Source organism: Podarcis bocagei (genome assembly GCF_964188305.1).
Source record: "Podarcis bocagei genome assembly, chromosome: 1".
NCBI lineage: Eukaryota > Metazoa > Chordata > Lepidosauria > Squamata > Lacertidae > Podarcis > Podarcis bocagei.
Genome location: NC_138125.1, coordinates 101,989,379 through 102,007,244, shown reverse-complemented (window position 1 = coordinate 102,007,244; position 17,866 = coordinate 101,989,379). Strand labels below are relative to the sequence as shown.

At 40.0% G+C, this 17,866-nt stretch overlaps 1 protein-coding gene across 7 annotated transcripts in view; it reads left to right on the top strand.

The window, feature by feature from the left end:
* The window catches only part of LRP1B (LDL receptor related protein 1B), a 765,918-nt gene that overhangs the window by 591,134 nt on the left and 156,918 nt on the right, over positions 1–17,866 (top strand). For all 7 annotated transcript variants that reach the window (XR_014001603.1, XM_081167487.1, XM_081167486.1 and 4 more), the window contains 10 exons: positions 409–609; positions 1,520–1,765; positions 3,653–3,850; positions 5,951–6,155; positions 8,004–8,168; positions 9,404–9,648; positions 11,579–11,710; positions 13,039–13,266; positions 15,561–15,735; positions 16,615–16,709. Coding sequence is in view for 6 of the 7 variants with exons in the window: in XM_081167487.1 (XP_081023613.1) it covers positions 409–609; positions 1,520–1,765; positions 3,653–3,850; positions 5,951–6,155; positions 8,004–8,168; positions 9,404–9,648; positions 11,579–11,710; positions 13,039–13,266; positions 15,561–15,735; positions 16,615–16,709 (1,890 nt within the window). In the remaining variant the exon portion in view is untranslated. The remainder of the gene's footprint in view (positions 1–408; positions 610–1,519; positions 1,766–3,652; positions 3,851–5,950; positions 6,156–8,003; positions 8,169–9,403; positions 9,649–11,578; positions 11,711–13,038; positions 13,267–15,560; positions 15,736–16,614; positions 16,710–17,866) is intronic.

Below are 17,866 nucleotides of genomic sequence, written 5' to 3'. Positions count from 1 at the left end.
GGGGTGGATACTTTGTTACCACTTCTATTCTTATTCAGAATTCTGTTTATACCTAGTCACATTGCAAAGTGTAACTGTTCCCATAAAATTTCCCCCTCCTTTGCATTTAAAAATGCACTAAAGAGGAAGAGGAACAAAGCTCATGTTTTTAATAACACTGTGCGCACACACACACATTTTCTCTATATACTCTCCTCGGACAAATAAAATGTTGAATTACTTCCGTGCACTTTTGTTCCATCAAAGGCTTTTTAAATTTGACATTGGGGCAGGAAATGGCTGTTCTCAACTTTGTTGTAGGTGTTATTTTAAAATACAAGGCAAAGTTTTTCCAAACATTTTTGTTCAGAATATTTTCCTGCATTTGCTTTTGGTCTGATTCTGTGTGTTTATTTTTCTCTTTTCAAGGGAGATGCATTAGCAAAGCATGGCTGTGTGATGGGGACATTGACTGTGAGGATCGCTCTGATGAAGATCATTGTGAAGGGTATATGTGCGGACCACCAAAATACCCCTGCGCAAATGAAACTTCCATCTGCCTACAGCCGGAGAAGCTCTGCAATGGGATAAGAGATTGCCCGGATGGATCTGATGAAGATGTCCTTTGTGGTACTTCATGCTCTTTCCTATATTAAAAAGTTCCCTTTATCAGATTTATCGTGTATACTTGCATCTGCCCTTTGGAAACATTAATATTGTGAAAGCTTTGTGCATTATCACTTGAGCTTTTCATTATCCCTTTCCTTGTTACATTTGAAATTGCACATTTCACTGAAATGGATCTGCACAATTTTCGTTTTCCCAGTTCTAGATGGTTGTAGCAGACTTCCAAACTCTGCATTCAGTGATAATTTTCACACTGTCAAAGTGATACAGTGAAGGGATTAGAGAGGCAAGTCCTGCCATGACCTATGCATGTTCTCTAGACCATTTGTGATCCCTACCATTGTAGACAACCATTTGGAGGGCAGGCTTTTTGCACTGTGATGTTGCACTTGGTCCTATTGTATTCATTTTATTCTGACCTAGAATGGCACCCAATGTACCTTTTACAGTGGTACCTTGGGTTACAAACACCTCAGGTTACAAACACCTCAGGTTACAAACACTTCGGGTTACAGTCTCCGCTAACCCAGAAGTAGTACCTCGGGTTAAGAACTTTGCTTCAGGATGTGAACAGAAATCATGCGGAGCAGCGGGAGGCCCCTTAGCTAAAGTGATACCTCAGGTTAAGAACTGTTTCAGGTTAAGAACGGACCTTTGGAGCGAATTAAGTTTGTAACCAGAGGTACCACTGTATAAGCAAAAATCCTTATGTGTAGTAACATACTCCACTTTTCCTTCCAACACTAATAAAAGATGCAGTGAAATTTATTTATACTGATTCCTGAGAAGTTCTATACATTAATTTTCTCTAGTCTCAATCCAGTACAATTTACTACAGATCTGGTAGCCTTCTTTTAGTCTGTATTTTATGTCTGAAAAACACCAACTTCTGTTTTGTTTTCTTCAATTGCAGATGAATGCTTGCTTAACAATGGCGGTTGCAGCCACCAGTGCTCAATAGTTCCTGGAGGTAGAATTGTGTGTTCATGCTCACCAGGATTGTACCTGAGCTCAGACAATAAAACCTGTGAATTCATAGATTATTGTGCCAAACACCAGAAGTGCAGCCAAGTGTGTGAACAGCATAAAAATACCGTTAAGTGCTCCTGTTATGAAGGTTGGAAGCTCAATAAAGATGGAGAAAGCTGTGCTAATATCGGTAAGTTGACATTTACAGACTATTCACTACTGTAGAGCTCCATTTATGAAAATATAGGGGAACCAAAATAAGGCCTATTCACTTTGGAGAAGCAGTATGAGTCACTGGTTGTTTCATCTTTAACTCTTAAACACCTAGATTAAAAGGGTTTTGAACGTTTATTCACAAACTGTAGAGATTTACAAATTGCCATTCAATTAACAAAGCTTGACATACAGATCTGATTATTTATACTTGTATTTTTCACATGGGGGGACATCCATAGTGTATAATCTGGGGATTATATAATCTTTCTTCTGACCACTGTGGGAGTAACTGCCCTTTTGAGTAGTAATGAGCGAAACACTGGATTAACATAGTCGGTCTACCTCCTTTTAACATTTATAAACTTTCTCTTTTTTTTACAAAATAAAACAGAATTCTTTACAACTCTTATAACAGCACACCCTCTTTTACAGACCGCAAGCAACATCTACCCTGAGACATCCATACATGATTAAGCCAACAGTTCCTTTGGCCTAGATTACACCAAAGAACCCCATATATTTACATCTGTACTGAGGAAAGGGGTTTATGATTCACAACTTCAGGGCTAGTGTTGGGGGTTTGAAGCTGCTCCCATTAAGCATCTAACACTGTAATATACTGTACATATAATTCATCTCCAATTTTCCTCTCATTCCAAATGGATGTTGAATTTAGATGGGTGATTACTTACAAATAAAAGTAATACAATTTTTATTTATCCTATTTTGTTCTCCTGTTTTTTGGTAAACCTGGGTAAGGTTGTTGCTGAGCCTGAAGATATGTTGACATATATGAAGTTTCTAGAACACTATTTCCATTCTGCCTAGAGTATTGAACAGAAGTTTGCCTGTTAGTAGCAGGGGATGCACCACAGCATTTTGCTGTGGCTTCCCATTGTTGTTGTTGCTTGCTATTTTTACTCTTTTTCTATAAAGAGAAATCAAGTGTTGTAAAGAATCCCCATTTGTTCATTGTATGTGTGTGTCAGTTTGTCGGTGAAATGAACCCACCCATGGATAAGGTCGTGTTTTCTGCATACGTGTATACCCAAGTTATGCAGAAGTCTCTGACTAACGAGCTTATGTGTTAGTTCATAAAATGAAAATAAGCAAGGACTGAACATGCTTAGTAGCCTCCAGGAAACATGGGATGTTGAAGGTGTAAATTATGGGAAGGGGAGAGAAGGAAAAGGTGCGAAATGAGCCCTAGACATCTGGAGGTAGTGGGATAGAATGGATAAGTGCCATGAAGTGCTTTCTAAAAACTCATCTGCAAATGCAGTGAAGTTGCAGGAGGATAAAAGGACATGTTTTTCCTTTCCCACAATAGAAGAATTGCCCCACACTTTCTACTATAAATCAACCAAGTGCTCAGTCCTTCAGAGCTAGATAGCAAAGCACAGGGGAAGGTTCTTCAGAGAGCAAAATGAAAACTGTATTGCTTCCTTCCCTTGTCTTGAGGTGGTGGATTGCCCTGCCAGGCTGCACTTCTTACATGAGAGAAAGCACAATTGGTCACAGTTGGTTTTACTTTTGAGTAGACATGTACAGGATTCTGCTGTGAATATTTCTGAGCTGTCACCAATGATAAATTTCTGATTCTAGAACTTCAGACCACAGTTAGATTGTTGAATCTAATTTTCATTTTTGCAGTGTCAGATCAACATTGTTGTAGCTGAATAAAGGTTAGATTTAAGTGGCAATGTGTATTTTAGAAAAAAATACTACAAGAAATGTAATGCATAAGTATTTTACGGTTATAATATTCTGTCAGAGTTAGTCTAATGAATGCCTTTTTATTACTGTCACCATAATGATGTAATCATTATATTTTATACAAATAATACTTTTGTATTCCCAGATCCATTTGAAGCTTTCATAATTTTCTCTATTCGGCATGAGATCAGAAGGATCGATTTACAGAAACGGGATTACAGCCTGTTAGTTCCTGGTTTGAGAAATACAATAGCACTTGATTTTCACTTCAATCAGAGCTTACTGTACTGGACAGATGTGGTTGAAGATAAAATTTACAGAGGCAAGCTTTCTGAAACTGGAGGTATGAAATGAAGTTTTATTTATTTTTAATGAAGAATTATTTATTTTTAATGATCTTGGGAAAAGCCAACTGGAGAAAACTGGTGAAATTATGTTGAATCCATGAAATTCTGGGGAAATTATTTCTCCCACATGCTATTACAGAATACAGTCCAAAATGGCTCTTATAATGTGATACTATTTCCCCCTTGTTTAACGTTCTCCAAACTTTTTTGATTGTCACCTTTTGCTTGCGGTACTAGTGGGGTAGGAAACCTGGAAAAAAAAATCCATCTGGCAGCCAGTGTGCCCCTTTGGTTTCAGATAGTACATGGGTAAACGAGTCTAAAAAGCCTGAAACACAAATTTTCACGGCCCTCTAATGGTTATGGTGGCTCATTTTACCAGAAGTAATGTAGTTAGCATAAACTCTGGAAGTGTATACCCTCAATTCTGACCAAACTAAGCTTCCTAGGCAAACTTGAACCTCTATGTTTAGGGGCAGTATGTCACTGAATACAGTTTACTGAGAGGCAGTAGTGAGGGAGAACTATTATAAGACCCTCATATAAGCTCACCTGGTTGCTGTGGAAAACAGGGTTCTGGACTAGATGGATCCAGTAGGGTTATTAGTATGGTTGTTGTTTAAACATAATACACCTCAAGCCTAGAATATGGAGCTGTTCAGAAAGTGGTTCTCAGAATATGGGGAGGTCCCACCAGGGGGCACAATACACTTACAAAGGACATGATGTTTTTGAGAAAGAGACCATTTGGAAGTAGGCAGAATGGCAGATTCTTCCCTGCCAGACTGCAGAGGCTGCAAGCCTATATTCACTTACCTGGGTGTAAGTTTCATTGAGCTCAATGGGAACTGCTTCTGAGTAGGCATACACAGGATTCCTCTGTATCCAAATACATGCATTTTGTGGCCTTTTGAAATGTGCATTATGGATACATTACAGCACATACAATGGGCTTCTTTCTGAGTAAGTAGGTTTACTCAGATTGCTTTATTTCACTCTCCATATCTACTCTTAGTTGCAATTAACATACGGGAGCTTCTGCTCCCAGCATTTCTTCTTTCTCCTCTGGAAGGAAAGCCTACCACCAGTAGAACGAATGATGCAATTCGTATGATTTATGGTTTTTTTAAACACACACGCACAAATTTCCACAGGCCGAAATCCTGCATGCTGCTTGCACAGAGAACAGAGTGTGAAGTTTTTCCCGTAGGGCTCTAGTATAACCTCCCCTCTCCCACCAGGCCCCTGCACGTGTCTCCACTCCTGCTTCTGCTGGGAGTAGCCTGCACACCATGGGCCTGGGGAAGAGCAGGCTCCAATTGCTTGAAGGTAAGATGGGGGAGGGTCTCAGCTGCAAGTGCAAATGGCCTTGTTGAGTCACAGGATGGCTCTTAGAATAGTAGAAGGCTCATGAACAGAGGCGACAGGTGGGGGCGGGGAGAGGACACATGAACTCCATCCATACCATGCTCTCCATGCACACAGTGTGCAGGATTGTGGCCAAATTCTGCTCAGCCTTAATAGTTGACACTGCGCCACCCTTGCTACGATGCACGCCAAAAATGTATTTTATAGTAAGAAAATAATATTAGTAAATCCTAGTAGTTTTCGTGTCATACTGTGCCTAGTGTGGTAATTTGCATATTAGAGGATTGATCATGATAATTCCTGTTCTACAGTAAGTGTCTCAAAGTGCAATCCTATACATGTCTACTGGGAAGTAAGCATCATTGAATTCAGTGGGACTTGCTCCCAGTAATGTGTGTATAGGGTTACACACATTACTGGGAGCAAGTCCCACTGACACAAGGCAATTTTTTTTTTTAAAAAAAGGTAAACGTTGTTGCAAAGATAGCTCACCATTCTGAAATTAGTAAACTTCTCAGTTTTCTCCATAACTGCAAAGTTGTGAATGGGCTACATGTGGCATAAACCTACTATTTTATAATGTTTTATGGTACTATATATTAATTTTTCTAATGTTTTACAGTATCATTATTTTAAAAGTAAGTAGTTCTTCTGTTGCAGTGTCTACTTTGTACAAGTTTAAACTTAATGTGTTAATCATTTTAAGAACTCTTCTAATATTTTCACAGGGGTAAGCTCCATTGAAGTAGTGGTCCAGCATGGCTTAGCTACCCCTGAAGGTCTTACTGTTGACTGGATTGCTGGAAATATATACTGGATAGACAGCAATTTGGACCAAATTGAAGTTGCTAAATTAGATGGCACACTGAGGACAACATTAATAGCAGGTGCCATGGAACATCCTAGGGCTATTGCTTTGGATCCTAGATATGGGTAATTAAATGTATTTGTAATGATTATTTACAACAAAACTGTGCAAATGTTTTTCATAGGTATTGTGAGATGTTGTTTTTCATTTGTCCTTAGCACGGGTAATTTTGACCCTACTATGAAACAAGTTATGTGGGGATGATAATAATAATGTTAATAATAATAATAATTAATGTTAATAATGAATAATGTTGATAATAATGTTAATAAAACTAATACACACATTCATTTTCATTTCCCATGTTTCTACAGGTGGTAGTGGTGTACTGTCAGAGCAACATGTTAATTAAATCAAGTAGGATATTTAAGGAGGAAAATTAAATAGTATAATTGCCAAAATAGCCTGTGTAATAGACTTTATCAGCTATATATATTGTTCCCCCTTCATCCCATTTTCTCAGTGACACAGATTGCAAAGATTGCTTCATACCAGTTTAATGTATCTGAAGGCAGAGCAGCCATGTTCCCTTACATTTGGGGAAATGGGCAGTTAATTCCCAAGTTGAACCTCTTTCACAATCAGACATACCCTTTATAGATTTAGAACATGATCATTACTTTTTACCACTTCTCAAATGTGTTGCAATTATACGTCCAAATGCAATCAAATGCCCATAGCCTATCAGGTCTACATCCAATTAGCACTGATTATGCCTTAACATTACTCGCACTTATCTTGACACTGGAATGTAAAGCACCTGTCTCAAAATTCTATCAGTATGCAATATTAGAAGAGGGAATAAGGGCATACTGCAAGGGGGGGGGGAATCAGGTAGGGAGAAAATCAGTTTTATCAGTGCTTCAAAATGGCGAATTCCTGGTTAGGATCTTTTGCATCCCTCTTATGCAACTCTAAAATGTTATCCCCCGCCCCATTACATGTCCTCCTGTGGATGTTGGAGTAAGATCAGTTCTGAGCACACCCAAACACCATCTGGAGTCTAGGCTGAATGAAAATGTATCTATGCCTTCCAGTCCTTTCTGGCACACTCCTTATTTCGCTTCGCTATCGTAAATGACAAGGACATGCTGGTGGCAAGGAGGGGCTGAGATATTGTTTTGAGCATGTGTCACAGCTACCGAGGCCATAGGAAATAGGGTAGAATTGGGTTTCTAATATAAATATGAACTATTTGTTCAACTTCATAGAATCACAGAATTGTAGAGTTGGAAGGGACCATGCGAATCATCGAGTCCGATCTCGTACAATGCAGGAATCTTTTGCCCAACGTGGAGCTCAGACCCATGAACATGAGATTAGGAGCCTTATGCTCTGTTGACTGAGCTATCCTGAGAATACAGTGGTGCCCCGCAAGACGAATGCCTCGCAAGAAAACTCGCTAGACGAAAGAGTTTTCCGTTTTGGAGGTGCTTCGCAAAACGAATCTCCTATGGGCTTGCTTCGCAAGACGAAAATGTCTTGCGAGTTCCTGCGGGTTTTTTCCCCTCCCCCCTTTTTCTAAGCCGCTAAGCCGCTTATCAGCTGATCCGATAAGCTGCTAAAAGCCGCTAATAGCGCTAATCCGCTAATCCATCAATGGGCTTGCTTCGCAAGACGAAAAAACCGCTAGACGAAGAGAATCACAGAACGGATTCTTCTCATCTTGCGAGGCACCACTGTAGTTTCATTTCCTTTCAGAATAGTTTCATTGTGTTAGAAAGTTATGGAACTCCACGATTAAAACTTTATAGCTGTTTTGGCAATGTCAAAAATGTATTCTACTTAGAATAACTAGCCCAGATTTGCTAATATGATGGTATTAAAAAGCAAAACAAAAAAACCTGTATATATTATTTGTTTCACATTTTAGTGTAAATTTTGTTTTCTTTCTCTTTTTTTGCATCACTCAGAATTCTGTTTTGGACAGATTGGGATGCCAATTTTCCTCGCATTGAGTCTGCTTCCATGAGTGGAGCAGGAAGGAAGATAATATATAAAGACATGGATAGTGGAGCATGGCCTAATGGCCTTACTGTGGATCATTTTGAAAAACGAATAGTATGGACAGATGCCAGGTAACAATGTTCCCTGTACTTTTTGTATGAGAAAAAGAAAAGTTGCAGAGCTGCTTTTATTCTTTGTCTTCCCACCCCTGCAAGTAGGAATGAAGACACAAGAAGTGTTTGGGGATGAATGGGAACAGCTCTATTAATTTTTGCCAGATTCTCATCATAAGGAGACAGGTTAGCAACAAGCTAACAACCCTTCAGTGCAGGCCCCCTCCACTTCATGTGAGAGCTGGGATTCTTCCTCTCCCACTCTCAACCTGGCATGAGTAATTCCACCCTGTGTCCAAGGACCAGATCAATCAGATGATCTATCTATGCACGTCTTCAGCTGTTCACTAAGCCATGTGCACAACAGACACCAGGCACTTCTATGGTGGCATAAAGTCAAGCCACTCGTTGTGTTCAGACTCCCAGAACCCAACAGTAGATCCCCTTTCATATTACCTCTCTCAGGCAGCAGTGAGGCTGTGCTGCTTACAACCCCCACCAGCTGATCTCTGTTGCATATCAAAACCAAAGAGGGGGAGGAGCTAACTGGTGGTGGCTGGTGTTATTTTTCTAGAAAAAGAGGAGCCGGAGCTCACCATAAGCTTCTCCCTTGTTCTCTTAGAATGGCAATGGTGCCCACCTGAACTCCTGTGAGCTCCAGCTGAAAAAAGCCTTGTTGGTGGGGCTGGTGTAATGTACAGTAAATGCATCAGAAGGAGTGCAGAATTGGCCCCATTGACATTATTGCACTTCTCCAACCTCACTGCCTATCCAACGCTTCCACTTACAGTCTCAGTGAATTGACTAGAGGCACGTCAGTTAAGGAAGCTGCCTTCACCATGTCAGATTTCTTAGTCCAGGGTTGGGAACCATATTGCCTTCCAGATACTGCTAGATTAAACTTTCATCGTCCCTAACTATAAACAATGCTGGCTGGGACTGAAGTGAGTTGAAACCCAATGACATCTGGATGACTGCTGATTAGCCACTCACTCCTGCTTTAGTTCAGTATTGTGTGCACTGACTGGCAGCTGCTCTCTAAGGATTCAGGCAGCCCCCCCCCCTGCCCACCCTCCCCAGTTGTTTCTGGAGATGCCAAGGATTGAATCACTGAGCTATGATCCTTTGCCAAACATTTGAAATACATTCCTTTCATATTTGTTTAATTTTCCAGAATATAGTTTCATAACTGCACTAAGCCCAGTTTCACAATTCTCTCACAATGGATTTCTGTTTGGGGGGTTATCTTTCAGGTCAGATGCTATTTATTCTGCACTGTATGATGGAACTGACATGATAGAAATTATACGAGGACATGAATATCTTTCTCATCCCTTTGCTGTCTCTTTGTATGGGAGTGAAGTATATTGGACAGACTGGAGGACAAACACATTATCAAAGGCCAACAAATGGACAGGACAAAATGTTAGTGTGATACAAAAAACTAGTGCACAACCTTTTGATCTTCAAATCTATCACCCAAGTCGTCAACCACAAGGTAAATTAACACTTCTAATAAAAGTGTCATAGTCTTTTTGTTCATAGTCAGATTCTACATTACATACCAGCAATATGAATGAATATCTCTTAAAGGTAAAGGACCCCTGATAGTTAAGTCCAGTCATGAATGACTCTGGGGCTGTGGCGGCCTCTCGCTTTACTGGCCGAGGGAGCCAACGTTTGTCCGCAGACAGTTTTTCTGTGTCATGTGGTCAGCATGACTAAGCTTTTTCTGGCGAAACCAGAGCAGCGCACAGAAATGCCATTTACCTTCCCGCCAGAGCGGGACCTGTTTATCTACTTGCACTTTGATGTGCTTTCAAACTGCTAGGTTGGTAGGAGCTGGGACCGAGCAACGGGAGCTCACCCTGTCACGGGGATTCAAACCACTGACTGTCTGATCGGCAAGTCCTAGGCTCAGTGGTTTAGACCACAGCACCACCTGCATCCCCTGAATATCTCTTAGCTAATAACTATTATTATTTATATGACTGACTTGTTAAATTAACATTATGTGAGTACCACTTCAAATTCTTTTTAATGCTTCCTGTTTTGTGCTGCTTATATAAATAAAAGGAGCATTTCTGAGCAGCATTATTGTTGGCTAAATGACATCTTAAAACTTTAGCAATATTAAGAGCACTAAAGAAATCATAAACATTGAGTTAACAGCCCTTTGCATCTGCTTCAGTGAAGTATTACCAGCAATTGGCTGGAAATGGGAGAGAGTGGTTAGATTTTTTTAGCCCCAGGTCAGAACCATAACAAATATTATTTTAGGCTGTGTTGGTATATTGTATATGGCATTGACCTGGGAACCTTCTCATGTTGCCATTATTTTTAATAGATCAGTATGGAATGGGGGCAAATGTTAACAGCTACTTTTTCCTGTGGTTTATAAGGACTACGGCAGCAGGAACACCTCTTGTGATTTGAGGCAGGGGAAGGGATCACAAGTATCTGCTTCCTTTTTATAAGCCTCTGCTGTAAATAATTGCAGTTCAAAAAGGCATCTCTTAGCATGCCATCCAAATTACAAGTCTTCAGATTATAAAAATATATGTAGAATTATTTTGCATCAATACAGAAACAGATCACTTACCAGCAGTGCTATTTTTCTAGAAAAGAGAGACCGTAACTCACCACAAACACCTCCATTGTGCTCTTAGAATGGCAATGACACCCACATGAGAGGTGCTGGAACTGAATTCTAGGGAGTTCCGGCTTTTAAAAAGCCCTGCTTACTAGGGAGATAATTCTGAAGAGGTTATTCTGAAGCTTGAATTCAAAATTCCCATAAACAGAATACAGTAGAAGAAAGGAATATCCTCTTTCTCATCCCTCTTACATCCCCCATTTCCCTCTGATAAGCTGCTCCAGGGGTTTGGGGATGCTTCAGAGCAGTGTGGAGTCAATGTAGGGTTTTCAGGGGCAAATTTTTGAAAACTGCTTAACTTTAAGGAGCCTCCACAGGATCCCAATGTCTTCCGACCCACGTGAGTGAGCACACAATTCAGAACCTAAGAAGAGCCTGCCAGATCAGGCTGGTGGTTCATCTAGTCCAACATTCCGTTCTCGCAGTAGCTATCCAGATGCCTATGCTGCAAGAAGGACCTGAGTGCAGCAGCATTCTCACAGAATTTTGTAGAGTTGGAAGGGACCCTAAGGGTCATCTAGACCACCCCCCTGCAATGCAGGAATCTCAACTGAAGCATCTGTGATAGATAGCCATCCACACACTGCTTAAAAACCTCCAATGAAGAAGAGTCCATCAGTGGCGAACTATTACTATGGAGTAGATTTGTTTGCCATTCTCTTCCTCTCTCCTCTTCTAATATATTTCCCCCCCATTGTCAGCCTTCATTGGTCTCCTGCAGAATACATATATATGTATGACTAGCATGTTCAGTTTACATTTTTAATTCTAGCTCCCAATCCTTGCGCTGCTAACAATGGCAGAGGTCCGTGCTCTCATATGTGCCTGATCAATCACAACAGAAGTGCTGCGTGTGCATGTCCTCATCTAATGAAGCTGTCAATAGACAGAAAAACATGCTATGGTAAGTCTCTCTCTCTCTCTCTCTCTCTCTCTCTCTCTCTCACACACACACACACACACACACACACACACACACACACATTCTCTATTAACTACTTAAATTTCAGAGTAGAGGACATGTTGTTCACTGATAACTTTGAGGGTAACTCTTGCCTCACGTGAACCAACAAGATGCCCAAATGTATTTGGCTTGTCAAGCTTTGATATTTATTACTTTCGCTTTTTTGTTCTGGATGTGTCTAGTACATTCACCGAAATTATCTCTGCAGAACAGGGATGTTGGCAAGCAGAAAGGGCATCATCAGAAAATGATGAGGCAGGTAAAGTGCAGCATGAAAAAAAGTACTTAACAGTTTTTAATCTCAGTCTACTCATCTGAAATGGCCTTGATATCACTTTCGGAGTCTTAGCTCAGAAAGCAGCTTCTAAGAAGAAATACTTTAAAACTATAGTGATGCATCATGATGCAAACACATTGGCAGGAACAGCATATTGATTTTGCTGGTGCATTTGCTGGTGCCTCACTGCTATCTCACACCTTCCCCATTATATCCTAGTAAGCCAGGCATAGGCAAACTTGGCCCTCCAGATGTTTTGGGACTACAGTTCCCATCATCCCTGACCACTGGTCCTGTTAGCTAGGGATCATGGGGGTTGTAGTCCCAAAACATCTGGAGGGCTGAGTTTGCCTATGCCTGTAGTAAGCCAATCTGATGCAGCTGATTGGAGGTCAGATACGCACCACTTCCCCAGCACACTGCCTGCTATTGCCATTTAGAATTACCAAATAATGTTATGTCTTTTAACAATACAATGGTACCTCGGGTTAAGTACTTAATTTGTTCCGGAGGTCCGTTCTTAACCTGAAAATGTTCTTAACCTGAAGCACCACTTTAGCTAATGGGGCCTCCTGCTGCTGCTGTGCCGCCGGAGCACGATTTCTATTCTCATCCTGAAGCAAAGTTCTTAACCTGAAGCACTATTTCTGGGTTAGCGGAGTCAGTAACCTGAAGCGTATGTAACCTGAAGCGTATGTAACTTGAGGTAACACTGTATTCTGAACTACAGATACTTGGATTTTAAACGATTTCTTAGTTTTTTATCTGTTTAAAAACAAACATGGCTGACTTTGTACTTATCATGGGACAATGTGATCTTCTACTAATGACCAGATGAATGTGCTTACCTGCTTTGTACTAAATTATGTATGAATACCAGATTATTATAATATATAAATGTATAACTTAGATAATCATTAAAACAAAATATAGATTGTAATAATATTCCATTGATCTGCATCTAATAAATGGCATACCTAATTTTTTACAGAAATGAAAAAATTTCTTCTTTATGCCAGACGTTCAGAAATAAGAGGTGTTGACATAGAAAACCCATACTTCAACTACATAACAGCCTTCACGGTTCCTGATATTGATGATGTAACAGTTGTAGATTTTGATGCAGCAGAGGAGCGCTTATACTGGACTGATGTGAAAACGCAAACTATAAAACGGGCCTTCATTAATGGGACTGGTTTAGAAACTGTTATATCAAGAGGTAAACATATTTTAAATGCAACGTTGCAAGTCCAGTTGGTGGACGAGGCTAACAAACTGAACTGTGAAGATCTGACAACCCTTTTAATAGCAGCACTCTTATGCCTAAAACATCTTGTTGTGATGTTTAATGTGCAAAACTAATCTTAGGTGATTTGGTACAATACAAGACACTTGTCAATTATTACATAATGCACATATCTGATCTAGTTTGAATCATTCAGCATCCTAAGACTATATTGAGAAATAATTTTTCAGGTTAGAAATGGTGTTGTTGAGTAACTGCGTTATAAGAGCAGGAAGGGCTGTAGATCACTGGTGGAGTATGTGCCTTGCACAGAGAAGGCCTCAGATTAAATCTCCACATAGATTTGAGACAGACTCTTGACTGAAACCCTGGGAAACCGCTGCCAGTCAAGTGTAAACACTGAGCTGGATGGAGATGGACCAATGGGTCTGATGCAGTGTCAAAGAGCATCCTGTGTTCCTCAAGAGCCCTGCCAATGGTCCATCTAGTCCAGCATCCTGTTCTTGCAGCGGCTAAACAGATGCTTACAGGAAGCCCACAAGCAGAACATGAGCAATACACTAATCCCACTTGCGTCCCCAGCAACTGGTGTTCAGAGACATAACATACTGGATGTTTTACACAGTCATTGTGACTAGTGTTCCTTTGTAGCCTCATCCTTCATGATTTTCTCTAACTTCTTTTTAAAGCCGTTCAAGTTAGTGGCCACCATTACATCCTGTGGCAATTAATCCCACAGTTCAACTATGTACTGAGTTAAGTAGTACTCCTTATTTAACTCCTGATTTAGCTTCATAGGATAATCCCAGATTCTTGAGGGAGAAAAACTCAACGCATTTTCTCCACACAATGCATAATTTTATATATTTCTGACAATATGTCCCCTGCCTCCGCCCCCCCCAAACAAAGAAAACCCAAATGTTAAATAACCTGTACTCATAGGGGTGTTGCTCCAGCCCCTTGATCATTACAGCTTTCTCTTTTTGTACCTTTTCTAGTTTTGCTATAACTAGAACTTTACAAGTGCAGCTACTCTATGGGTCTGTGTAACAACACTGTGATATTAGCCGTTTAAATTAAATCTTTTCCCTAACAATACCTAACATGGAATTCACCTTTTTTCCACAACCACCATTTTAATTTAATTCTGCCGCCTTTTTAAAGCCTTCAAACAAGTTCCCAGGAGGATATGGAATTTAAGCATTTTGAATTCGCTCTTAATGATACATACCATAGCAGCAGTTTCATGTTTGTCAAATAATAAGAAACCATTGATGCAGCACTGGGATTTTGTAAGTAATTCTCAAGTTCTAATCCTTCTGCCCTGCATCATTAACGATGTTATGTTGGAGAGTCATCATGGAATAGCTAAGGCAGTGGGTATATAATATAAACTTTAGGACCCACCTTTAGTGGTCTTGCTAAGTGAATTCAGTTTCAGTCTAAGGGAAATTAGAACAAACAATCCTTCAAAGATGCTTCAGGGGCAGAATCTTATTTGTAATAAGCAGATAAAGGCCATCGATTTCATAACCAGCTTGTGAGCTGCAGGAGATATCTGGCCACTTTTGATAATAGATTAGAAGGCTGAGCTAGATGCATCTCAGTCTGGTCCAACAAACCATTTCTTAAGTTCAATTTTCTCACCATGAAATTCAGCATTGAAGGGACAGATTCATAGTTTAAGGGCATTTTTTTTAAAAAAAGAAAGAAAAGTAGATACTGCTACCGATCTATGAAAAAATAATACTTAAATTTGTATTGTATGGGACCCTTTCACACATTCTCCACTGATGTTTTGCAACCAACACAGTTTTCACAGGTGTGTGAACAATGCTTTTCTAAACGCAGAAAGATATGGAAAGATGTGGGCCATTCACTGTCCATAGAACTCTTCCACTGGAGGGAAGGAGGAGATTTCATTGACTTCCCCTATATCTCCCTGTGCCTCCATTGAAGAAAGCTGCTCTGGAGAAGCATGGGACCCTCTGAAACAGTATGGGAGATGGCTCTGCAAGCTGCAGGGTGAAATCACCCAAAATTGCCTCACCCTTCCTTCCACCAGTAGGAGCCTCTGCTAGATCTCTGTCCCTTCCATTAATTGAAAAATTCTTTCTAATTACAAAATGGCAAATGCATCCATCCCATTACCTGTGTTTTGGTCTTCCTGTTTACAATTTCAGTGATATTTAAAGCCTTCCTAAAATGAGTGAAAACTTCTTGGTAGAGCTGATTATGCATCTTATTTGCTGTTTGACATTTTGCAGACATTCAAAGCATTCGGGGACTGGCTGTGGATTGGTTATCCCGTAATTTATACTGGATTAGCTCAGAGTTTGATGAAACACAAATTAACGTGGCACATTTAGATGGCTCTTTAAAAACCTCGGTTATACATGGAATTGATAAACCACAGTGTCTTGCTGTTCATCCAGCTAAAGGGTAAAGTATGATTATTTACACAAATATTTTTGCAATCGTCTTTCAGGTGAAATGCAGGTTGATCTCATATTACACAAGGGTTACGTTCTTGCCTATTATGTGTATAAGCAAAATCACTTAACGCCAGAACACTCCACAGGAAACCATAAAAACCCAGCAAATCCCTCCAACTTTCTCCGGTGACTTGCCAACCTTTTCCGCAACCTCTCCAGCCTCTTCCGATCTCTCTCCACACTCCACCAACTCTCCATCCATACCCAAGTGTTCTCCCAGTAGCTGATGGGATTGATGGCCATTTTCTTCCTGCTCTCGTGCTCTACTTGCTTATTTATTTTGGGGTGGTTTGCATATAGCTGCAATCACATAAGTGAAATCCATGTAAGATGAGCCCTGCTTGTACTAACTAATAAATTAAGTTATGAAGTGATGCCTCTGTTTCTTGTGCATCGCCATCTTCCTAATATAGATAACCCACTGTGGGAGTTGGAGTCCCCATGAAATCTACTAGTTGTGTATAGATCACAATTTTCAGAATTCCACACCTACCAAAAGCGGGGGGGGGGGGAGAGTGGAAGAAGAAATCAGACATGGGGTTTCCATGCATTCATCTCTGATGGGGATGTTATTTGTTTGAGGGGGGAGGTTCTGTGTTGCTTTTTCACCAGTCTATATTGTAACCCTGTGGCATGCTCAGTATATAATGTTACCATACTTATTTATTTAACTAAGGGAAGAATGTGGTCAAAAAAGAATATTGTAGAATCTATACAGAGACACTCTGGATTCATGCCAATTTTATTTCCAATATGATAATGCAAAACAGAATAGGATTGCAGCTTAATCTTTTTTAATGTAATTTTTTTGTCTTGTTTTGTAAAGAAAACTTTTTTGGACTGATGGAAACACCATTAATGTGGCAAATATGGATGGCAGCAACAGCAAAATACTGTTTCAGAATCAAAAGGATCCAGTTGGTAAATATTACTACGATCACTCATTTTCATGTAGAGTTACTTTAGTGCAACTTTCTCTTAAATGTATGATTTTAAGGAGAAAAGTAGGTGACAATGTGTACTGTTTGGCTTGCTGGGTCACAGCTTGTGCTGGACTGAGAATGAGGAATCATGGGTAATCTGGCTTCCAGATTTCAATTTACTATTGTATTGTTAGAATTGCTGTATGAGTTGTGGAGATACTCCAAGTAGCATGTGAGTTCCGTTCTGAAAGGAACAAGTTAAGTGGCTAATCAGGGAGGGAGGGCAGTACAGAAGCAAGTACACAGCACTATGGGTGAAAACCAGTGGTGTCTGTCTGTTAATGCAATGGACACCATTTACAGAATGGATTTCTCTTCGCCCCTGCAGCCCCACATGCAGCTCCAAAAACTACTCCAGAGGTGTAGGAGGTGGTGGAAGAGCCTGGGGAAGTCATGCTGCACGAGTGGAAGCCTGCTCATGTGCCATGTCACCTTAGTTTCACAGTAGTATCTTTTCAGTGTCCTGAATCCAAACTACAGACCAAGTTTAAAATTCTCTATCCAGTAAATCATTCTTGCCAGACTGATAGCATTGATTTCAGCTCTTGCCATTCTATAGCCAGCGACAAAAAGAGATGAAGGAAAATTTCTCTCTCGTGTTTCTAGATTGATGTATCCATGGTTTTTGATTAATATATACTGTTGTTACTAGCGGCTACCACTCAAACATTTTATCATTATGTAGTTCTAATAACTTTCTCCTGAATGCTGAAAATTATTCATATTGTCATGTACTCTTCCAATTGTATGATACAAGGTCAGATTTGTTTTCTTCTAGAAACTTAACATTATAGCATTCTTCATTTCTTCATCTCATCATTAATTATTGCTTTATAGCATCATGTTTGACAAGCATGGCACGTAATTAACAAGATTATCGTAAATATAATGTGCTTTTGAGTCTGAGAAGTACCAGATAATCTCTTTGAATGTTCTCAGAGTTCTAGGAACACAAAATGATAAATTATTTCTAAATGTCTGTTTTTGGGAGATAGTTTAATTGACTTTTTATTGCTAAGTCCTAAAATATTCACTTGTGATCTATATCACTTAGAGCTATTTTAATGACGCTCATTCTTTCCATGGTCTGGTGAT